Raw genomic sequence first — 24,439 nt, forward strand, 5'->3', positions numbered from 1 at the left:
AAGGAGAGAAGTTAATAAGACGTTTGTGCCATGAGGAGGCCAAGCTGAACGGGCTGACTCATGACTTTAATTAAAGCAGTATGATGGGGATGGACCATAAGACCTCCAGAGGAGAGAGATCTGTAAAGATACTTTCTCAGAGATTTTAAAGAGGACATCACGCTAATTTCCGGTTCATATTTGTATTTAGTGTCTCTACTGGCACATCTTCCGGCGCAGACTGAAAACTCATCTCTTTCGACTCCACTTGAGCGACAGAATTACTAACAGAGAAGGACTAACAAAGCACTTATATACTAACAAAGGACTGGCTTATCTAAAGCCAGTTGAGTAGCACTTGAAATGTTTGGCTCTATGAAACCTGATGTTCTTTATGATTCTGTTTTCTTCTAGTTTGTATCTTGTTGGTCGAACGCACTTATTGTAAGTCGCTTTGGATAAAAGCGTCAGCTAAATGCAATGTAATGTCTCTACATGTCTCCTGTGCTTTAATGTTCAAAAAGCTCTTTATGTTTCTCTATGCTGCAGCACCTCTTCTCACCCTCTGTCTGAAACCAGAGCCCAGTTGCTAGATTAGACGTAGATTAGCAATAGATGTTTTTCTAATTGCTTTAAAGCCAGCAGACTCCATTGTCAATTGAATATTGTTACTTTGTGTGATGGAAGCTTCTGAAGCAATGGAGACTCAGAGAGACACGAGGAGGAACTTTGATGGCAAACTCTGATGGTTTATTTGGAGCTTGTGCTGCAGATCTCGACCCCAGACGCATGCGTTTAGCTAGTTCTGAGAGAATAATCAACATCGTGCATAAAAGGATAAGTAAGGGATAATGTGCAGCGACGCGGTCATTACACCGACAGGCTGATCAGGAGCCCGACGCGAAGCATGCAGTTTGCTTTTCAGCCCAACTGTATACAGTTAAATCGAACGGACTTATTTGTGCAGATGTGAGCGTCCTTAACAACGGTCAATAAATCCTTGACAGCGGTCTGTCTGTTCTGGATTAACAACGTGTCACGTGTTCTGAATTGACCAATCAGAATCGAGTATTCAACTAAGCCATGTAATAAAGCACTATAACACCAGCTGACGCCAACAGGCAGGAATAGGGAGACAAAACACTGAGAGCAGCCTGAGGTTGCAGACCTGTGCTCAGTGAGGGCAAACTGATAACACTGGGTGAAAGGTATAGGAAGATATTTCCCCAACTTTCTTTTTGCAGAACACAGGGGTTTGTGGTCTAAAGGACAGTGTGTTTGTGTATCAACCCTCTAAATCACTGTAGTCACACAATACCACAAACAAACTAACCTATTGAGGCAGCGGTAGCACCTTCTATGTTTTGCGAGTTAAAATGGCTGCTTTTATCAAAGGACTCTGGTGACTTCAAAGATAATTGTTTTTAAATATATCATAGCCTACATTTAAACTGCTAAAAAACATGTTGCCCCTGTCCACAGCAGTACATGCTACTAGTGATAGCTTTAGGGTTTCCTGCCGATAAATAGTTCCTCCTGTTTAATTCTCCTTCTTCTCCTTCTCCCTGCAGGTGGAGTCGGGGGTGCAGGCGATCCATCAGGGTCGTCGGGAGGTTTTAGAAGAAGCCTGTCGCTCTTACACTCGTAAACGCAGGGTCCTGATCCCCGAGGACCTGAAGCACGTGATCGTGGACGACCAGCACGGCCTGCTGTACTGCTACGTGCCCAAAGTGGCCTGCACCAACTGGAAGCGTGTCCTCATGGTCCTCACGGGGGTCTCCGGCTCCCTCAGAGACCCTCTGTCAATCCCCGCCAACGAGGCCCACGTCCCCGGAAACCTCCACACTCTTTCGGAGTATTCCACCTCGCAGATCAACCAACGCTTGCGCTCCTATCTCAAATTCGTGTTCGTACGAGAGCCATTTGAGCGCCTGGTGTCCGCGTACCGGAACAAATTCACGCGGAGCTACAACACCGCTTTTCATAAACGATACGGCACAAAGATAGTGCGTCGGCATCGTTCAGACCCTCAACCGGAAGCCATGGAACGAGGCAACGACGTGTCCTTCGAGGAGTTTGTTTACTACCTCGTGGATCCGGCAACCCAACGAGAAGAGCCCTTCAACGAGCACTGGGAGAGGGTGCACTCGCTGTGTCACCCCTGCCTCATCCACTACGATGTGGTGGGGAAATACGAGACGCTGGAGCAGGACTCCCAATACGTCTTACAGCTGGCAGGTGTAGAAAACCAGGTCAGTTTCCCCTCCTCGTCCAAAAGCACCAGGACCACGGGAGACATGGCGGCGCAGTTCTTCAACAACATCAGCCCGTTCTACCAGAAGAAGCTGTACAATCTGTACCGAATGGACTTCCTGCTCTTCAACTACTCAATACCAGCTTACCTCAAGTTCAGATGAGGTAGAGAATGGACTCCTGTAAAGAAAAGTTGTTGTTTCTGAAGAGGTGTCTCTCTCCGTGTGAAGGCCTTTGTTACGGACACTGCAAACACTGTTGGAGATCCAAAGTAAATTCCTTTTTACAGACTGAAGAACTTCACTAAGACTTTCGTTCTCTTGTAAAGAAGGCAAATCATATTTTCTGTACACAGTGATCCATCGTTCACTGCCTAAAAGTGTGAAAAACCCATTTAATTTAATCAGTTTCATATCTGCTGTTTTTTCAGAAGTGTAATTTGCACGACACATGTTAATCTGCAGTCTCTTAATAACTACATTTCATTCAGACAGTGAATGTCTCCAAACATGCGTGCCTCTGAGCGCGGGCCTTATTTTAAACCCCAGCAGAAAAAAGACATTTCTACTCAACTGTGACTTTGTTGTTGTTGTTGTTGTTGTGGGAAAAACATGTTCTGTAACAATAATTGTTTTTATTTATTGTGTTATTGCTGACTCCACGGGTCGGACAAACCAAAATAGATATATAGTTTCTCTCACAATTTTCAAATAAATGCATTTCAGCAAAGAAAATGTTTGTTTATTGGTTCGAATTTAGCTGTTTAAGTTTGAAAAGGCAGCATCCTCTATACTCCACACACTACACAGATATCCTTCAGAGTACAGCGTTCAGTTTTTTATTTCAACGACACATTATGCCTAGATTCCCTTTTCTACAAATGTAAAAGCAAAGTCCAGTCACGCTTGATGTCACTGTGAAAATAGGACTATTACCATTTTCAGGTCAGGAAAGACGAGCATTTCTCTAAAAGTGAATACTAAATCATTTGTTGACAAAAATAGAACAACATACTATATTCAGTGGAACTGTGCTGCACAACAAATAAAAGTACAATTCAACAAAGGCTTAAACCTAGGCTACAAAAAATAAACATTCATCATGACGGTGCAGCATCTGATTTGTGTTACGGTACATTTACACACAGTTACATATAATGATTGCCTTAAAGGGATATTTCTGATATCTTGAGGCTGTATTGGTGCTTATCTATCGTCCGTGTTGGCATGCAGCAGTTTGGAGACGCAGACAGGAGGGAAACTGAACCCTGAAGAGCTCCAGGTGGTGTGTGTGTGTGTGTGTGTGTGTGTGTGTGTGTGTGTGTGTGTGTGTGTGTGTGTGTGTGTGTGTGTGTGTGTGTGTGTGTTGTGGCTACTGTGGCACCTTGTCTGGTCGTCTCTGCCATCTGTGTGTGTGTGTGTGTGTGTGTGTGTGTGTGTGTGTGTGTGTGTGTGTGTGTGTGTGTGTGTGTGTGTGTGTGTGTGTGTGTGTGTGTGTGTGTGTGTGTGTGGCTACTGTGGCACCTTGTCTGGTCGTCTCTGCCGTGTGTGTGTGTGTGTGTGTGTGTGTGTGTGTGTGTGTGTGTGTGTGTGTGGCTACTGTGGCACCTTGTCTGGTTGTCTCTGCCATCAGTGTGTGTGTGTGTGTTGTTACTGTGGCACCTTGTCTGGTCGTCTCTGCCATCTGTGTGTGTGTGTGTGTGTGTGTGTGTGTGTGTGTGTGTGTGTGTGTGTGTGTGTGTGTGTGTGTGTGTGTGTGTGTGTGTGTGTGTGGCTACTGTGGCACCTTGTCTGGTCGTCTCTGGGTGAAAGTGTGTTTTGTAAAGCGCTTTGAGTGGTGGTTACAAAATGCTACAGTATAAAGACGCATTACACATTTACAGGAGGACATACGGAGCATAACAACAACCTAATTCAGCTACCTACAATGATCCATCACTTCAAAAGGGCCCTATTAAGCACATGGTTAGGTTCATATGTGTATGTAGTGTCTCATGTCTCCACGCTTTAATGTTTAAAAAGCTCTTTATTGTTCTCATACTGCCTGTACACCTCTGTCTCAGGGTCTTTTTAAGAAACCCAGTTCAGTTCCCTGTCGGTAAAGAGGTGAAAATAAATCATACATTTAAAATAATATAGTTTTTTAGGTGGCAATGATGCATTTATGTGCCGTAACTCCTGTCTGCTTCTCCATATTTGACCTTGACCACCTCTACTGTCTGTTAGACTGACTATGGATTAGTACCTCATACAACCTCACTACAAAACACCTGAACCATAAGGACTGACAATAGGTTTACAGATGTGTCAACAGGTAACAGCTGTTCTACAGTAATCCAACTTGTTGTTTCTACTGAGCAAAGCTGGAGGGTATCGATTGGTTCAGAGTACAACTACTGCACTGTGATTTAGCAAATATAGAAAGTCAACACTTTCATCACCATATTCTACAAAGTGCCTCAATCCAGAGCACAAAGGCATATTCTGAGCAATTATCTCAGTTGATCCGTGCAAAATGCTATAAATAAATACAATTCTATCCTTTTTCAGGAAAGAAAATCTAATTTGGATGCCCAGTTTTGAGGCACAAATATAACAGCACACTAACTTCCTTTGTTTTTTAATCAGCACCTTCCTTCTCAAACCTAATGACTTTGTTGCAAGTGTGTTTAATCCACTTGCATACAGAGAACAATGCCCTCAGGGAGTCTGTTTCAAACTCAAGTCCTAGAAGAATTGAACATCTGGATGAGTCTGAAGCTCAGAGCCAGGAAGCCGGTCCCCAGCAAGTCTCCCAGAGCCGTGAGGTACGGGATGGAGAAGTTATCCGGATCCAGACCTCTTCTCCAGAGCCAGCGCACCATCAGGCCGGCCACGTTCAGCAGAATCACCACCTGGAAGATATGAATGGTTACATTACATGTTACTTGTTAGACGCTTTTATCCAAAGCGACTTACATACTCAATACTGTGGGCAATCCCCACAGGAGCAATTTGGGGTGAAGTGTCTCAGGGACACAACTACATTCTGACTGCAGTGGGGTTTGAACCTGTGCTCCCCTGATCCGAACACCAACGCACTAGCTACAGCCTCCCTTACCTTTATGAATCCCCAATGGCCTCATCAACAAGGCCCGGGACCAGTGTTGCCAACTCCATGGTAAGGAAAGTAGCTATTGGCTGTCCTAAAAGTCGCTAGAAGTCGCTAAATTACGCCATCGTCTATTATGCATATTTAACCTTTGCATGTAGTTGTAATGGACGCCACAAAAAGTGGGGGAAAACACAGCGGGAAATAACTGGAAAGTCGCCAGATTTAGGGGGAAAGTCGCCAAGTTAGCAACACTGTCCGGGACCCCCACTGACAGTGACTTTTTATCCATCATGGAGCGGAGTGGCGCAGTGGGCTGTGCATTGATCAAGGGGGCGAAACCCGCCCCTGCGTCTGTAAAGCCGTCGTGTCCTTGGGCAAGACACTTCACCTGGATTTGCTCCTGTGGGTATTGTCCACAGTACATGACCATTACATGTATGTATGTGTAATGTGTACAGCGCTTTGGGTCATGGAAAAAAGCGCTATAATAAATATAAGGAATTATCCACCAGCATTTTGCACAGTCCTCCACTTTGAAATATAATACACTGTAGTTTGCCGTATATACTCATTATCCTAAGTGTTTTGTTTTTTAGCTTTTAAGGTTATTTGTATAGTTACATTTACATTAGGTGTACATACTTGTCTTTAGCATCCTTTTTCAATGCTAAATTGTTTCTTAACAGTACTTATTTTGTATTATCCTTATTTCAGTCAGATAACTCGCATGTTTCTTAATATGTTTATTAGAAGCAGCATATAGTTGAGTTTGGCGTCTAGGCTCGGGCCTCATCACTCCACAGATTTACAAAGAACATTGAGTGATGATTAGATAACTATCCCCCGAGCCTACAGGTGGAAGCTGGGGGGGGGGCAGGCGAGCAGCAGCAACATGAAACACAGCAGCAGGAACATGAGCTTCAATAGAGCGGCATGTTTAGGAGAATGTGTTTGGGTGGTTGTAAGAGGGACGAGGTGCGTCACGTGTTCATGTATCATTGGTGCTCGAGTTGACTGCCTGAACTAGCTCGCAGGCTTCGCCCCATATATGTTTATTTTTTTTCTACTGTGTTTTTAGATTGTTTATGTTCGCACCACCAGATACCAAAGCAAATTCCTTGGATATATCCTTGTCCTATATACAGTATATTTGGGAATGGCTAGATATGTTTCAAATATCAGAGATTGGGGTGAAAGCATTTAAAGGGAACCTATCATGCAAAATGCACTTTTTGACGTCTTTTATACATCCATGTGTCCCCGGTGTGTCAGGGAACTCACGCAGCGTCAGGAAATAAAACCCTCTCTCTTTTCCTCCGTACCCAAATCTCTAAAAACGGGGAACAACGGAGCTGATCCAGATTTGCGTCCGATATGACGTCATATCTGAAATGTGGACCCACGGCCCAATCAGAAACGTTGCTATCAGAAACAATTCCCGACTGTTTTGGACGTAATATGGTCGGTGTTTACATTAGCATCGCTAACACTCAGAGCTAACCTGTACTGGAGAGCATGTGTGTGAAGAAGCAGGAAGTAAAAAGGAACTCACCTTGTGGTATAACCGGCAAGAGAGAAAGCCTTTGAGCTCCAGACTGTTTCAGAGAGAATCCTTGATGATCCATGATATGGCATTTCATCACGGCAGCATTTAGTTTAGACGGTAGCTGCCGGGTCCCGCATGAGCTCCGCCCCCTCCTAAAGCTTTATACCCAAATCAGCACTTTTGAAACAGGAAGTGAAATAGAGGGATATGAGGCATGGCTAGAATGGGTGATCTGTTTGGTGTTTTGAGCAAAACACTTCATAGACGGGTTTTTTATATATCTGAGTCCTATGCTATTGCCTAAAAATAGCATGATAGGTGCACTTTAAGGTACATTTTAATTTGCCATATTTTGTCTATACATGTGCGTTAGAAACTACTTTTTTTAACACAGTATAAATACATAATTAAACATGTGTCAAATCCAAAAGCAGTTGTTTTTTAATTATAAGTAAAGGAAAAAACATAAATTGCTGTGTAAAAAAGAGACACACAAAATAAATATTATACTAATACATTAAAAACCAAATTAAAACCCAGATAATTATCAAATAATAATAATTTTAAGAGTAGATAAAGAATCTAAAGTTAGATTACATCTGATTGTAAAACGGTAATATATAAAGGCTGCTTATTTCTTCATTATGTCTAGTAGGAGTATCGCTCTCTGTTTCTCTCTGACCTGAAGCAGCGCTGCACACAGGTAGCAGATGATGAAGGTGGTCGTCATGGCGATGTGGCCCCCCTGCAGCAGGTGGATGGTGAAGAGGAAGAGCAGGTGACCCGGGACCACGAAGAGAACCAGGACTCTCGCCGATTTGGAGTTAACATCTAAAGAGAAGAAACAAGATGTGTGAGCTAGTGTGTCCAGTTTCTGTTTCATCAAATATGTTCTTGTGTTTCTAAGAACTCTTCTTGGCTGGTGCTTGTATCTGTTTAAGGAAATGATGGGTAGCTGAATTTTGATGTGTTCATTTTCACAGCTGAATAAACTATGGTCAGGTGATTGCTTCCTATGAAGTCAGTTTCATTGTTCTAAGTTTTAATACTTTAATAACTTCAAAAACACACTTGTTTCTTTTACAGAGAACTATGTACTTGTTTTGATGGCACCTTAGAAGGAGTAGCTTTAATCTTCTCGTTGTGCTTGTATAATGCCAATAAATGCTTCTAATCTAATCTATATAAGGTCTGTGTGTAGCTAGAGCTAGCAGCTGCTTAGTTTAGCAAGACTGGGTAACAGCTAGCTGCCTTCTGTATTAGAGGCTATTTCTTTAGTTCACATGTTCCGTTTGTTTTTAAATTGGCATGTGTTCATGTTCATGTGTGTGAAATACTATCTGGCTCTTAAGATGCTAAATGCCCTTGTTATTATGCCCCAGCTAGCATGCTAACGTTATCTGTCTGACATCTTGTGCCGGGCAAGTTGCATACAATTGGGTTTTTTGAGCTAGTTTGCTTAAAAATGCTGGAAATAATTAAATAAAACACTTAAAAATGTCCAGGAGAGCTACAGACAGTCTAAGTCAAGTCAAAGTCAACTTTATTGTCAATTTTCTGGGCGTGAGAAACAGACGGGGAGATCGAAATGCTGCTTCTCACAATACCGAGGATTCAAAGTTCAAAACTACCTACATTATCACATATATATTAAAAACGTGTTTTTTTTGGACAATTAGCTACTGGAAAGGTTTGTGTCTTTCACATGTTGTGATTTGATTGATGTGACTTTAATAAAACTCTTACATGTTTGACTCGCTTATTCCTTTTGTACAGAGGTGGGAAGCAGTAGAGTACAAATACTTCGTTACTGTTCTTAAGTACATTTTTCTGATATCAGTACTTTACTCCACTACTTATTTTTCTGACGACTTTTTACTTTTGCACAAATACCTGTACTTTCTACTTCTTACATGTTGAACACAAATACCTGTACTTTCTACTTCTTACATGTTGAACTCAAATACCTGTACTTTCTACTTCTTACATGTTGAACACAAATACCTGTACTTTCTACTTCTCACATGTTGAACACAAATACCTGTACTTTCTACTTCTTACATGTTGAACTCAAATACCTGTACTTTCTACTTCTTACATGTTGAACACAAATACCTGTACTTTCTACTTCTTACATGTTGAACACAAATACCTGTACTTTCTACTTCTTACATGTTGAACTCAAATACCTGTACTTTCTACTTCTTACATGTTGAACACAAATACCTGTACTTTCTACTTCTTACATGTTGAACACTAATACCTGTACTTTCTACTTCTTACATGTTGAACACAAATACCTGTACTTTCTACTTCTTACATGTTGAACACAAATACCTATACTTTCTACTTCTCACATGTTGAACCCAAATACCTATACTTTCTACTTCTCACATGTTGAACACAAATACCTATACTTTCTACTTCTTACATGTTGAACACAAATACCTATACTTTCTACTTCTTACATGTTGAACACAAATACCTGTACTTTCTACTTCTTACATGTTGAACACAAATACCTATACTTTCTACTTCTTACATGTTGAACACAAATACCTATACTTTCTACTTCTCACATGTTGAACACAAATACCTGTACTTTCTACTTCTTACATGTTGAACACAAATACCTGTACTTTCTACTTCTTACATGTTGAACTCAAATACCTGTACTTTCTACTTCTCACATGTTGAACTCAAATACCTGTACTTTCTACTTCTTACATGTTGAACTCAAATACCTGTACTTTCTACTTCTTACATGTTGAACCCAAATACCTGTACTTTCTACTTCTTACATGTTGAACACAAATACCTGTACTTTCTACTTCTTACATGTTGAACTCAAATACCTGTACTTTCTACTTCTCTCATGTTGAACTCAAATACCTGTACTTTCTACTTCTTACATGTTGAACTCAAATACCTGTACTTTCTGCTTCTCTCATTTTCCAAACAGCTGGTTCCTTTAGTCTGAATGTGTGTTTGATGCGTGATCATTATTCTTTAGAGTCATTGCGTGCCTATTGATTGGAACACGATCCGTGTATCCATCACTTCCTGGTCTTCTCTAAAGAAGAGGGACCAATGGAAACGTTGTCATGTTGCCGTTGTTCAGCATGGAAACATTCATTAGCTAACAATGACATTATTGTTCTATTAATATAAAGGGAGGTCAGGTACTCTTTAAAACAGCTGCTAGTTATGGGTACTTTTTACTGAAGTACATTTCAAAGCCTCTTTACTTTTACTTGAGTAAAGAAGTTTAGTCAGTACTTCTACTTTTACCAGAGTATTTTTAAACATGAGTTTCTGTACTTCTACTTGAGTAAAGGATGTGTGTACTTTTGCCATCTCTGCTTTTGTATTCATAACTCCTGATGAAGGACACCTGTATTTCTTCTTTACATATTGTATATATCTGACCTGAGGAGCAGAGGGTAGCAAAGGGTCCGGGACAGTTTCCACTCATCGTAACGGGAACAGATCCAGGAACAGTCCAGCAGTGAAGGTACGTGGACATCCTGCTGGCTTGAATGGCAACAAGATTTCCCCCTACGCCTGTTTGAATGGACAAATGTGGCACTTATCAATAACGAAACACACATTTAAAGGTCTCCGTTACTCAAAATACCAAACAGATCACCCATTCTAGCCATGCTTCATACCCCTCTATCTCAGCCCTGTTAGAGAAGTGCTGATTCTGGGTCAGTAGCTTTAAAAAAAAAAAAACGAGAGCTCATGCAGGACCATCCAAACCACATCAAGGATTATTTCTGAAACAGTATGGAGCTCAAATGCTTTTTCTCTCTCAGGTTTACCACAAGGTGAGTTCCTTTCTTTATTTCCTGCTTTTTTACACATACTCTCTCCAGTACAGGTTAGCTCTGAGTGTTAGCGATGCTTGCTAATGTAAACAAAGACCATATTACGTCCAAAACACGCCGTGCAATGTATCTGATAGCGACGTTTCTGATAGGGCCGTGGGTCCACATTTCAGATATTACATCATATCAGACGCAAACCTGGATCAGCTCCGTTGTTCACCCGTTTTTAGAGATGTGGGTAGTAGTAGTATTCGTTTATTTGTCCCCGAGGGGAAAATGGGTTGCAGCACATCACAAGGCATTTAAAAAGATAAAACATACGTCACTGACAACAACATAGACACAGATTACAAATAACAGACATACCAAAAACAGATATCGGCAGACATGACAAGGGGCCTAGGCCCTCATTTGCGAGAGGGGGGGGCAGTGCCCGACCAGCTGGGTAAACAGTGCGTCCTAGCCATCATTGATTCAGGAGTTTGATGGCTTGTGGGACGAAAGACAGCCGAGATCTGTTCTTTTTAAACAGAGGGGCACGATATCTCCGCCCTCAGGTCACTCACAATATCGTGTGCCATTTTTAAAACTCTGTCCTTGTATAAGCTTTCTAAAACCAGAACATTAGATTCCTGACACTTTACTGGACGAAGTTACGGCCCTCCTGACTGACTTTGTCTGTGCCTCAGTGGCGTTGCCGAACCAGCATCTGATGCCGAAGGAGAGCACACTTTCAATAAAAGCAAGATAAAACATCTTAACCATTCTGTTGCCGACGTTAAAAGACAATCATTTACTTTCTCAGACCAAACATCCCATCTGAGCTTGTGGTCAAGCACGACACCAAGATACTTGGTACGGAGGAAAAGAGAGAGGGTTTTGTTTTCTGACACACCGGGGCGGGGACACATATTTATGTATACAAGACATCAACAAGTGCATTTTGCATGATAGGAGACCTTTAAATAAACTAAGAATACAACCATAACAACTTCTAGTTCATTTCAAGATTGGATTGGCAGTGTGGACAGAGGAGACGCTTTGGTGTCCAAGTTAGAGATATCATTTTGATTTAATCAAAATAAGTGCTTTCAGAGGAGGGTTTTAATACTTGCCATATGAAAGGCTGAGTAGTCAATCTAGGACATTTGATTGAACACTCTTTAGATATTGTTTTTTAAATCTCTGAATGCTTGGGAAAGGCAGTGTGGATGTTGTGTCATATTCTTTGAATCACAGCTCTCCCCTCAGGCTGATTTAATTAAAGCAGCAGAACAAAATGTCTTTGTTTGCAGAGCTTCGAAGCACTGGATCGTTTTCAGTTAACATCGGGAGTGTTTCTGGCTGAGGAGTTATTTACTCAAGTATTGTAGGCCTTTTAAAGTAGACATTTGAAGTACTTTTTAGTATTTTCTTTAGTTTTAAGTGATCTAGTATTCATATATCAAGACAAAGATTGTACACGTTTACACCACATCATTAAGAGGGAAATATAGTGCTTTGTACTACATGTTGCTGCTTGCTGCCCCTTTGCTCGTTAACTTTGACATAAATCACAATATGATACGCTCACATAATAGGACGCCATACTATAATCTACAAGGTAAAGTATGTAACCTTTTCTCAACATTAATGAACTACAACACTTACACATTTTACATTTACATTTAATGTAATATTCCATTCCCCACACTCTGAATGTAAATAATATCCTGCTTTATATTGTGTCTAAAGCCCTTCAATAGTGTTTTATTGTCAAACTTTATAGATTTATTTTTATCTTCAAGGTCATAAAGATGTGTCCCCGGTGTGTCAGGGAACTCACGCAGCGTCAGAAAATAAAACCCTCTCTCTTTTCCTCCGTACCCAAATCTCTAAAAACGGGGAACAACGGAGCTGATCCAGATTTGCGTCCGATATGACGTAATATCTGAAATGTGGACCCACGGCCCAATCAGAAACGTTGCTATCAGAAACAATGCCCGACTGTTTTGGACGTAATGTGGTCGGTGTTTACATTAGCATCGCTAACACTCAGAGCTAACCTGTACTGGAGAGCATGTGTGTGAAGAAGCAGGAAGTAAAAAGGAACTCACCTTGTGGTATAACCGGCAAGAGAGAAAGCCTTTGAGCTCCAAACTGTTTCAGAAAGAATCCTTGATAATCCATGATATGGCGTTTCATCACGGCAGCATTTAGTTTAGACGGTAGCTGCCGGGTCCCGCATGAGCTCCGCCCCCTCCTAAAGCTTTATACCCCAAATCAGCCCTTTTGAAACAGGAAGTGAAATAGAGGGATACGAGGCATGGCTAGAATGATCTGTTTGGTGTTTTGAGCAAAACACTTCATAGACGGGTTTTTTATATATTTTTATATATCTGAGTCCTATGCTATTGCCTACAAATAGCATGATAGGTGACCTTTAATTCTATTTTGAGATGTTTAAATTCTAGTAGTGTTTATTTCTACTCTTTACTTTCTACTTATGTGCAATGCCTTGTTTTGGTTTGTTTTTTTCATTTCATTTCAAACCTTTATTTAATCAGATTGGTCCCATTGAGATCATAGATCTCTTTTTCACGGGAGACCTGCAGCATATAGGTTCCCCATGAAACAATAAAGGACATCATACATTATATTTACAGGATACATTTACATAGTTAGAGACATTTACAAGTGCCCATAGTATCAACGAGCATTTCATTTAGCCTAGCTTTAAAAACATGCAGAGGAATGAGATTGCTCAGTTTCAATTCTTGCTGAAGATTGTTCCAAGCAAGTGGAGCTGCGCACATAAAAGCTGTCTTACCTAAGACAACTACTATATTGTTGTTTTTTATGCTGCTGCAACGCAAACATTTCCCAATTTGGGATCAATAAAGTATCTCTTATCTTATCTTAAATGCAACATGTATTCGTTAGTGATGAAAAGGGCAACTAAAACATACTATAATATTAAAACACTACAAAAAAAGGCTTTCTACATAATGAGTACTTAACATTTTGATGATTTAAGTACAATTTATTGAAGTAAAATGTTTTAATTCAGGACTTTTACTGGCACTATTACTATTTATTGTTTCTAGAACTGCCTCCTGCAAGCTCACTTACTTTTAATGTGCTTGTACTTATGTTTTACAGTGGTTGCTCTCTATTTGATTTAATTACACATGCGTTTGCCTCTCTTGTTATGTTTTAACCCTTTTATCTGCACTATCCCTCTGCCGTTGTAATATTGTAAATGTACCCGATGTGGGACGAATAAAGCATTCATTATTCGGATTTAGATTTGAGTCTTTTGTATTTAAGGAAAAGATTTGAATAGCTCTTCCAGCTCTGGGTTCTGGTCCCAAAGGAGAGGAGAGAGCTCTGTATTGTAATGCAAATTCACTTCCTGTACGGGGGGGCGGTGAAAAATGCAGGAGTCTTTGGTAGCACTGAGGCTGGCAGAGATGCTACGCTAACGGGAGCTAACACATAGTTGGCATTCTGATCAGGCCTGTGGTTCATGTAAAGCCCTCCATTGTAATTCTGCTTAGTATGCTGCTTTGTGGTTCATCTGTTCCTCCACGCCGCTCTGAGGGTCCTTAAATACCTCATGATTTAATAATACCCCCAAATTTGGAGGCCTTTTAAATAATTATAATTGGATTAGCTGCTGGGCGTCCGCATGCTCCAGCAGTTTCCACATTACATCAGTTGACATTATTGATGATAACGAAGCTAATTATGAATGTCTTCAAAGATAAGTTCTGTTGAAACACCAAAACCCGAGCAGGAAAACATGTCACTTCGCTTTAAACGTGTGGAAGAATTAATTAATTAATTACTTAAATTGTTTCCGCTTCAGCTAAAAGGATTATATCTTAAACAATATTACTTTACCCTAATTAATCAAAGTCATCGTCCTAATTTCATCACCCCTGAGGTCTCTTAAATTAGGATCCTTCAACTGAACACTTAATGCAATCCTGCTTAAATGCAATGTAGTTTTTAATCAGTGGTGGAAAAAGCATTAATATACTAAGCTGAGTGAAAGCAATGTGAATTACAAATACAATTTAAAATGAAGCTTAGCGCAAGTTCAATGAGGAAGACCAATACCCCCTGGTGTTACACGTCACTTCAATCTCCTCTTCCATTAAGTAATCAGGGGCGTTACTCCCCAGCTAGCCAATCATAGCACCTGCTAACCCCTTTAAATCTGCTCTTCCCTCTCTGTCAGTTGTCATTTCAGGTGTCAACGCACAACCCTCCTCCACCCCTTCGCCTCCTGTCTCCTAATTCAGGGCCAAGCTAATCCTTCTTCCTTCAGACCAGACCGAACCACTTATCACCACCACCAGTGTCTAGACCCCGGGGGGTTCATCGGAGCGGTTTTCCCCTCCCGAATGATCATCCTACAAACCGGGGCCTAATCTCCAAACATCAGTTAATTCATTGTTGTAATCTGTCAATCATCATTTTCTTATACCATGCGTCCCGGTAATAAACATGTATTTCATACATCACGTCTCTCCTGATTGAATAGGATCCAAGTAAATGTATCATGTTAAAGTTAAAGGAAAAACTGCCAAGATGGAAAAAAAACATTTAGTTAATCACTAACGTAGCAATATATATAGCAATAGTGCAGGTTTAAGCAGATACTGGGACATGTGTTAGTGTTTATATATCAGCAACTACTGTGACAATGTTTTGACATACTATACTCAGGATTCCTGCGGGTTTCACCAACTCAAATTTAAGACTTTTTAAGACCACTTTGAATAGAATTTAAGAACTATTTCACGGCAAGAAAGTATGAAGGAAAATTTCTATGAAAGAAGAAATACGTCCCATAATTACTTTCAAAGTAAATGTATTCACGTTCAACATAAGAACGATGACTGAACATGAACACTGAACTGTGTTTGTGTGTGTGTGTGTGTGTGTGTGTGTGTGTGTGTGTGTGTGTGTGTGTGTGTGTGTGTGTGTGTGTGTGTGTGTGGTGTGTGTGTGTGTGTGTGTGTGTGTGTGTGGTCTAGCATTACTATACTTGTGGGGACCTAAATCTGTTTACATAGTCACGTGTGGGGACTGGCTTCCCTTATGGGGACTAATTGGAGGTCCCCATGAGGGGAATCATTCATTTTAGGGTGAAGACTTGGTTAGGTTTAGGATTAGGGTTAGGGTTAGGCATGTTATGGTTAAGGTTAGGATAAGTCTCCAGGAAATGCATGTAAGTCAATGTAATGTCCCCTGAAGTGATGTATACATGGTATGTGTGTGTGTGTGTGTGTGTGTGTGTGTGTGTGTGTGTGTGTGTGTGTGTGTGTGTGTGTGTGTGTGTGTGTGTGTGTGTGTGTGTGAGTGACAAGAGCTATTCAGAGCTCTGCTGCCTTGGCTACAATCTTTCATCGTTGCTGTTGTATGATTGGTGTTTAACTACGGTATTTAGCGTCCACATATTTTTGTTTGCAAAAGGTGCAGCGGGGCTTCAAACACGTTCCCCTCCACTGGTTTCAACCAAGCACTAAATTCGATGTTTTCCAACCAAATACGGTTGAACTTACACTTCACCATATTTATTTGTAAGTAGATTCGAAGATACCAAGGTTTCTGACTGCCGCTAGCTGAAGCTTGGTTGCTAGGTTACTAGCTGGGTGTTCTCCGATAAGGGGCCGGGGGAAACAAAGTTAGTGATTACTGGTTCCATGTTGATTTATTTCAATACAAATTGTTTGCAGCTCGGATATTTCCCCCAAAACACATTTAGGCGCGATCGCAACACAGAAGTACCTTTTCAAATCCGATCATATTTAAGACCTTTCTTATTTTTTTCATCATATTTAAGACTTTTTAAGGCCTTAAATTCTGATTATCAAATGTAAGACTTTTTAAGACCCCGCGGGAACCCTGTCTACTATTACCTTAAAAACATAATCACGTTGTAAACTGTGCTATGACTTTTTCAGGATATTTTCAACATATTATACTATGAACTTTCTCATGATATATTTGTCATTATTTTTATCCTTCATTATATTTTCGACCAACTTTATTCTGACTCTTTTGTCATACTTAACTTTTTTTCATAGTTTTGACCATTTATGAAGTATTTGTATTATACTTATTACGCTTATACATAGAGGAGTTAATGTTAAATCTTTAGTGGAGGTCATCCTATACTCACCGTTGATGACGGGAGTGAACACGGCCATCCCTTCAAAGTTTGGATTGCTCACCGTCTTATCCAGAATCAGACCACCAATACTGGAAGAAGACAACATACTGTACATCTGGATCTAAAACAGCAACATTCCCAAACGTGATTCAACAATTAAAATGAAAGAGGCCACAATAATCATGTGGTATATAAATATAAAGATATTGTGTCAGCTCTAGTTGAGGAAGTAGCAAAGTACACACATCCTTTACTCAAGTAGAAGTAAAGAGGGCTTTGAAATGTACTTCAGTAAAAAGTACCCATAACTACCATCTGTTTTAAAGAGTACCTGACCTCCCTTCATATTAATAGAACAATAATGTCATTGTTAGCTAATGAATGTTTCCATGCTGAACAACGGCAACATGACAACGTTTCCATTGGTCCCTCTTCTTTAAGCCCCTGTCACACTGTCCTGAAATTGACACCCGATGGACACACGATAAGGAAATGTTGAAATTCGGCTGTGATCGTAGCAACATCGGGCCATTCGTGAGGGCATCTAAGCCATCGTATGACCGCCGGTGGAGTTTCTCAGGCTCCGGCAGCAACTTCGTGAGCGGCAACTTCGTAAGGCACTCGTGAGGGCATCTAGTCAAATCGTGTCATCTTCGTGTTATCATCGGTGCATTCGCCCTCACTCTGATCGGGGCGAATGCCCGATGGCACCGATGATAACAAGATGCCCTCCCGATGGCCTTACGAAGGGCACAATTGACACACGAATTCAACACGAAAATGAACCTTCGCAAGGTCCTTCGGCAATTTTTTGGCATGCCAAAGATTTTGCCACCGCTCACGAAGTTGCTGCCGGAGCCTGAGAAACTCCACCAGCGGTCATACGATGGCTTTAGATGCCCTCACGAATGGCCTGATGTTGATACGATCACAGCCGAATTTGAACATTTCCTTTATCGTGTTGTTTTATTGCACAACAAAATCATGTAAATATATTATGTAAATAACCCAATTTGTGTTCTGTGAAACTAAAAAGGATATAATATATTATTTTGAAGGACAGTTGACAGGAAGTTGTTGTTGTTATGGAAACAACATTACGGAGAAAACGTAATATTTTCTACATATAAAGACGGATAAAGTAAAGAACAAAGTCTGAAGATATCAGTACAGTATCATAGTACTATAACATAATTGTTTTTGTTACTTTCATTGCAGTTGTATGTCTTAAATGTAATGTAAATGTTGCCTTCGTGTGTGGTTCGGGGCCATCTTCGTGCGAAATTCACAATTCCATATTCGTGTGTCCATCGGGTGTCAATTTCGGGACAGTGTGACAGGGGCTTTAGAGAAGACCAGGAAATGATGGATACACGGATCGTGTTCAAATCAATAGGCACACAATTACTCTAAAGAATAATGATCACGCATCAAACACACATTCAGACTAAAGGAACCAGCTGTTTGGAAAATGAGAGAAGTAGAAAGTTCAGGTATTTGAGTTCAACATGTAAGAAGTAGAAAGTACAGGTATTTGAGTTCAACATGTAAGAAGTAGAAAGTACAGGTATTTGGGTTCAACATGTAAGAAGTAGAAAGTACAGGTATTTGAGTTCAACATGTAAGAAGTAGAAAGTACAGGTAATTGTGTTCAACATGTGAGAAGTAGAAAGTACAGGTATTTGAGTTCAACATGTAAGAAGTAGAAAGTACAGGTATTTGTGTTCAACATGTGAGAAGTAGAAAGTACAGGTATTTGAGTTCAACATGTAAGAAGTAGAAAGTACAGGTATTTGTGTTCAACATGTGAGAAGTAGAAAGTACAGGTATTTGTGTTCAACATGTGAGAAGTAGAAAGTACAGGTATTTGAGTTCAACATGTAAGAAGTAGAAAGTACAGGTATTTGAGTTCAACATGTAAGAAGTAGAAAGTACAGGTATTTGTGTTCAACATGTAAGAAGTAGAAAGTACAGGTATTTGTGTTCAACATGTGAGAAGTAGAAAGTACAGGTATTTGTGTTCAACATGTGAGAAGTAGAAAGTACAGGTATTTGAGTTCAACATGTGAGAAGTAGAAAGTACAGGTATTTGTGTTCAACATGTAAGAAGTAGAAAGTACAGGTATTTGTGTTCAACATGTAAGAAAAGTAAAAAGTGGTCAGAAAAATAAGTAGTGGAGTAAAGTACTGATACCAGAAAAATGTACTTAAGTACAGTAACAAAGTATTTGTACTCCACTACTTCCCACCTCTGAGTCGCATAGGTGGGCTCACCTGCTGATGGACATGGCCATGATGACTGGCTGCCAGCCGGACTTCAGGACTTCACTGATTGGTGGAGAGCGACGGGCAATAATGACCCAGAGCGGGATGAGAAGCAGGAAGAAGAGACAAACTGCAGGAGGCAGGAACCACACGGCTGCAGAGAAACAGAGCAGAGGACATCTTTCAGTATCTCTAAATACACTCGCTGGAAGATAACTGTCAATTTTTTAAGAGTGGAACAAGACATGAGAGATTGTGACCATGACAGAAATGATGGAAGTCTTAACTGATGCTGACTGTTGCAGACGTTTGATTGAATCTAAGTTTGAATATGCTGCCCTCCTCTGGCCCAAATACTCTCTAATCACCACTTTACTGTTTCTGAATTCCTTTTTCTAGCTTTTCTCTCTCCGCTTTATTTTTCTGCTGATGTTCAGGTGTATATCAGTATGTAGTGTCTCTACTTTAAAGAGTCCTCTCCTGCTGATGTTCAGGTGTATATCAGTATGTAGTGTCTCTACTTTAAAGAGTCCTCTCCTGCTGATGTTCAGGTGTATATCAGTATGTAGTGTCTCTACTTTAAAGAGTCCTCTCCTGCTGATGTTCAGGTGTATATCAGTATGTAGTGTCTCTACTTTAAAGAGTCCTCTCCTGCTGATGTTCAGGTGTATATCAGTATGTAGTGTCTCTACTTTAAAGAGTCCTCTCCTGTTGATGTTCAGGTGTATATCAGTATGTAGTGTCTCTACTTTAAAGAGTCCTCTCCTGCTGATGTTCAGCTGTATATCAGTATGTAGTGTCTCTACTTTAAAGAGTCCTCTCCTGCTGATGTTCAGGTGTATATCAGTGTGTAGTGTCTCTGCTTAAAGAGTCCTCTCCTGCTGATGTTCAGGTGTATATCAGTGTGTAGTGTCTCTGCTTTAAAGAGTCCTCTCCTGCTGATGTTCAGCTGTATATCAGTATGTAGTGTCTCTGCTTTAAAGAGTCCTCTCCTGCTGATGTTCAGCTGTATATCAGTATGTAGTCTCTCTACTTTAAAGAGTCCTCTCCTGCTGATGTTCAGGTGTATATCAGTGTGTAGTGTCTCTACTTTAAAGAGTCCTCTCCTGCTGATGTTCAGGTGTGTATATCAGTATGTAGTGTCTCTACTTTAAAGAGTCCTCTCCTGCTGATGTTCAGGTGTATATCAGTATGTAGTGTCTCTACTTTAAAGAGTCCTCTCCTGCTGATGTTCAGGTGTATATCAGTCTGTAGTGTCTCTACTTTAAAGAGTCCTCTCCTGCTGATGTTCAGGTGTATATCAGTATGTAGTGTCTCTACTTTAAAGAGTCCTCTCCTGCTGATGTTCAGGTGTATATCAGTATGTAGTGTCTCTACTTTAAAGAGTCCTCTCCTGCTGATGTTCAGGTGTATATCAGTATGTAGTGTCTCTACTTTAAAGAGTCCTCTCCTGCTGATGTTCAGGTGTATATCAGTATGTAGTGTCTCTACTTTAAAGAGTCCTCTCCTGCTGATGTTCAGGTGTATATCAGTATGTAGTGTCTCTACTTTAAAGAGTCCTCTCCTGTTGATGTTCAGGTGTATATCAGTATGTAGTGTCTCTACTTTAAAGAGTCCTCTCCTGCTGATGTCAGCTGTATATCAGTATGTAGTGTCTCTACTTTAAAGAGTCCTCTCCTGCTGATGTTCAGGTGTATATCAGTGTGTAGTGTCTCTGCTTTAAAGAGTCCTCTCCTGCTGATGTTCAGGTGTATATCAGTGTGTAGTGTCTCTGCTTTAAAGAGTCCTCTCCTGCTGATGTTCAGCTGTATATCAGTATGTAGTGTCTCTGCTTTAAAGAGTCCTCTCCTGCTGATGTTCAGCTGTATATCAGTATGTAGTCTCTCTACTTTAAAGAGTCCTCTCCTGCTGATGTTCAGGTGTATATCAGTGTGTAGTGTCTCTACTTTAAAGAGTCCTCTACTGCTGATGTTCAGGTGTATATCAGTATGTAGTGTCTCTACTTTAAAGAGTCCTCTCCTGCTGATGTTCAGGTGTATATCAGTATGTAGTGTCTCTACTTTAAAGAGTCCTCTCCTGCTGATGTTCAGGTGTATATCAGTATGTAGTGTCTCTACTTTAAAGAGTCCTCTCCTGCTGATGTTCAGGTTGTATATCAGTCTGTAGTGTCTCTACTTTAAAGAGTCCTCTCCTGCTGATGTTCAGGTGTATATCAGTATGTAGTGTCTCTACTTTAAAGAGTCCTCTCCTGCTGATGTTCAGGTGTATATCAGTATGTAGTGTCTCTACTTTAAAGAGTCCTCTTCTGCTGATGTTCAGGTGTATATCAGTATGTAGTGTCTCTACTTTAAAGAGTCCTCTCCTGCTGATGTTCAGGTGTATATCAGTATGTAGTGTCTCTACTTTAAAGAGTCCTCTCCTGCTGATGTTCAGGTGTATATCAGTATGTAGTGTCTCTACTTTAAAGAGTCCTCTCCTGCTGATGTTCAGGTATATATCAGTATGTGGTGTCTCTACTTTAAAGAGTCCTCTCCTGCTGATGTTCAGGTGTATATCAGTATGTAGTGTCTCTACTTTAAAGAGTCCTCTCCTGCTGATGTTCAGGTGTATATCAGTCTGTAGTGTCTCTACTTTAAAGAGTCCTCTCCTGCTGATGTTCAGGTGTATATCAGTGTGTAGTGTCTCTGCTTTAAAGAGTCCTCTCCTGCTGATGTTCAGGTGTATATCAGTGTGTAGTGTCTCTGCTTTAAAGAGTCCTCTCCTGCTGATGTTCAGCTGTATATCAGTATGTAGTGTCTCTACTTTAAAGAGTCCTCTCCTGCTGATGTTCAGGTGTATATCAGTGTGTAGTGTCTCTGCTTTAAAGAGTCCTCTCCTGCTGATGTTCAGGTGTATATCAGTGTGTAGTGTCTCTGCTTTAAAGAGTCCTCTCCTGCTGATGTTCAGCTGTATATCAGTATGTAGTGTCTCTGCTTTAAAGAGTCCTCTCCTGCTGATGTTCAGGTGTATATCAGTATGTAGTGTCTCTACTTTAAAGAGTCCTCTCCTGCTGATGTTCAGGTGTATATCAGTATGTGGTGTCTCTAATTTAAAGAGTCCTCTCCTGCTGATGTTCAGGTGTATATCAGTATGTAGTGTCTCTACTTTAAAGAGTCCTCTCCTGCTGATGTTCAGGTGTATATCAGTATGCAATGTCTCTACTTTAAAGAGTCCTCTCCTGCTGATGTTCAGGTGTATATCAGTATGTAGTGTCTCTACTTTAAAGAGTCCTCTCCTGCTGATGTTCAGGTGTATATCAGTATGTAGTGTCTCTACTTTAAAGAGTCCTCTCCTGCTGATGTTCAGGTGTATATCAGTATGTAGTGTCTCTACTTTAAAGAGTCCTCTCCTGCTGATGTTCAGGTATATATCAGTATGTGGTGTCTCTACTTTAAAGAGTCCTCTCCTGCTGATGTTCAGGTGTATATCAGTATGTAGTGTCTCTACTTTAAAGAGTCCTCTCCTGCTGATGTTCAGGTGTATATCAGTCTGTAGTGTCTCTACTTTAAAGAGTCCTCTCCTGCTGATGTTCAGGTGTATATCAGTGTGTAGTGTCTCTGCTTTAAAGAGTCCTCTCCTGCTGATGTTCAGGTGTATATCAGTGTGTAGTGTCTCTGCTTTAAAGAGTCCTCTCCTGCTGATGTTCAGCTGTATATCAGTATGTAGTGTCTCTACTTTAAAGAGTCCTCTCCTGCTGATGTTCAGGTGTATATCAGTGTGTAGTGTCTCTGCTTTAAAGAGTCCTCTCCTGCTGATGTTCAGGTGTATATCAGTGTGTAGTGTCTCTGCTTTAAAGAGTCCTCTCCTGCTGATGTTCAGCTGTATATCAGTATGTAGTGTCTCTGCTTTAAAGAGTCCTCTCCTGCTGATGTTCAGGTGTATATCAGTATGTAGTGTCTCTACTTTAAAGAGTCCTCTCCTGCTGATGTTCAGGTGTATATCAGTATGTGGTGTCTCTAATTTAAAGAGTCCTCTCCTGCTGATGTTCAGGTGTATATCAGTATGTAGTGTCTCTACTTTAAAGAGTCCTCTCCTGCTGATGTTCAGGTGTATATCAGTATGCAATGTCTCTACTTTAAAGAGTCCTCTCCTGCTGATGTTCAGGTGTATATCAGTCTGTAGTGTCTCTACTTTAAAGAGTCCTCTCCTGCTGATGTTCAGGTGTATATCAGTATGTAGTGTCTCTACTTTAAAGAGTCCTCTCCTGCTGATGTTCAGGTGTATATCAGTATGCAATGTCTCTACTTTAAAGAGTCCTCTCCTGCTGATGTTCAGGTGTATATCAGTCTGTAGTGTCTCTACTTTAAAGAGTCCTCTCCTGCTGATGTTCAGGTGTATATCAGTATGCAATGTCTCTACTTTAAAGAGTCCTCTCCTGCTGATGTTCAGGTGTTACATTACATTACATTGCATTTAGCTGACGCTTTTATCCAAAGCGACTTACAATAAGTACATTCGACCAGGAAGACACAACCTTGAAGAAACAGAATCATATAAGTATATCAGGTTTCATAGAGCCAAACATTTCAAGTGCTACTCAACTGGCTTTAGATAAGCCAGTCCTTTATTGGTATAAAAGTGCTTCGTTAATCGTTCTAACGCTCGAAGTGGAGTCGAAAGAGATGAGTTTTCAGTTTGCGCCGGAAGATGTGCAAGCTATCTGCCGTCCTGATGTCAATGGGGAGCTCATTCCACCATCCTGGAGCCAGGATAGCAAACCCACGTGTTTTCGCCGATGGGAACTTGGGTCCCCCTCGCAGCGAGGGCGCAACGAGTCGTTTGGCTGATGCAGAGCGTAGTGCACGCGCTGGGGTGTACGGTTTAACCATGTCCTGGATGTAGGAAGGGCCAGATCCATTCGCAGCATGGTAAGCAAGTACCAGTGTCTTGAAGTGGATTCTAGCAGTTACCGGAAGCCAGTGAAGGCAGCGGAGGAGCGGAGTGGTGTGGGAGAATTTAGGAAGGTTGAAAACCAGACGAGCCGCTGCATTCTGGATGAGCTGCAGAGGTCGGATGGCACATGCAGGTAGACCAGCCAGGAGGGAGTTGCAGTAGTCTAGGCGTGAGATGACGAGAGCCTGGACCAGAACCTGAGTCGCTTTCTGAGTCAGCTGGGGACGTATCTTCCTGATGTTGTAAAGCGTGTATCTGCAGCAGCGGGTTGTAGCAGCGATGTTTGCAGTGAAGGACAGGTTGTTATCTAGGGTCACACCCAGATTCCTTGCAGTCTGAGTCGGGGAAACAACTGAGGTGCTGATGTTGATTGTC

General features: G+C 41.0%; 2 protein-coding genes across 2 annotated transcripts in view; one reads left to right on the forward strand and one right to left on the reverse strand.

Annotated features, from left to right (window-relative positions):
* Positions 1-1,547: 1,547 nt before the first annotated feature.
* LOC117559852 (carbohydrate sulfotransferase 11-like) lies at positions 1,548-2,966 on the forward strand (the record flags this gene model as incomplete). Its single annotated transcript, XM_034236558.1, is given in 1 exon segment — positions 1,548-2,966. A coding segment is annotated over 1 exon segment (849 nt), but the record flags the coding sequence as incomplete, so codon positions are not given.
* Positions 2,967-3,962: 996 nt separating this feature from the next.
* LOC117559851 (solute carrier family 41 member 1-like) overlaps positions 3,963-24,439 on the reverse strand; it is a 28,736-nt gene continuing 8,259 nt past the window's right edge. Inside the window, 5 exon segments of the mRNA XM_034236557.1 lie at positions 3,963-5,125; positions 7,554-7,702; positions 10,301-10,435; positions 16,877-16,956; positions 19,142-19,286. Coding sequence (XP_034092448.1) covers positions 4,952-5,125; positions 7,554-7,702; positions 10,301-10,435; positions 16,877-16,956; positions 19,142-19,286 — 683 coding nt within the window. The 3' untranslated portion in view covers positions 3,963-4,951.

The sequence above is a fragment of the Gymnodraco acuticeps genome, unplaced genomic scaffold (assembly GCF_902827175.1).
Source record: "Gymnodraco acuticeps unplaced genomic scaffold, fGymAcu1.1, whole genome shotgun sequence".
Lineage (NCBI taxonomy): Eukaryota > Metazoa > Chordata > Actinopteri > Perciformes > Bathydraconidae > Gymnodraco > Gymnodraco acuticeps.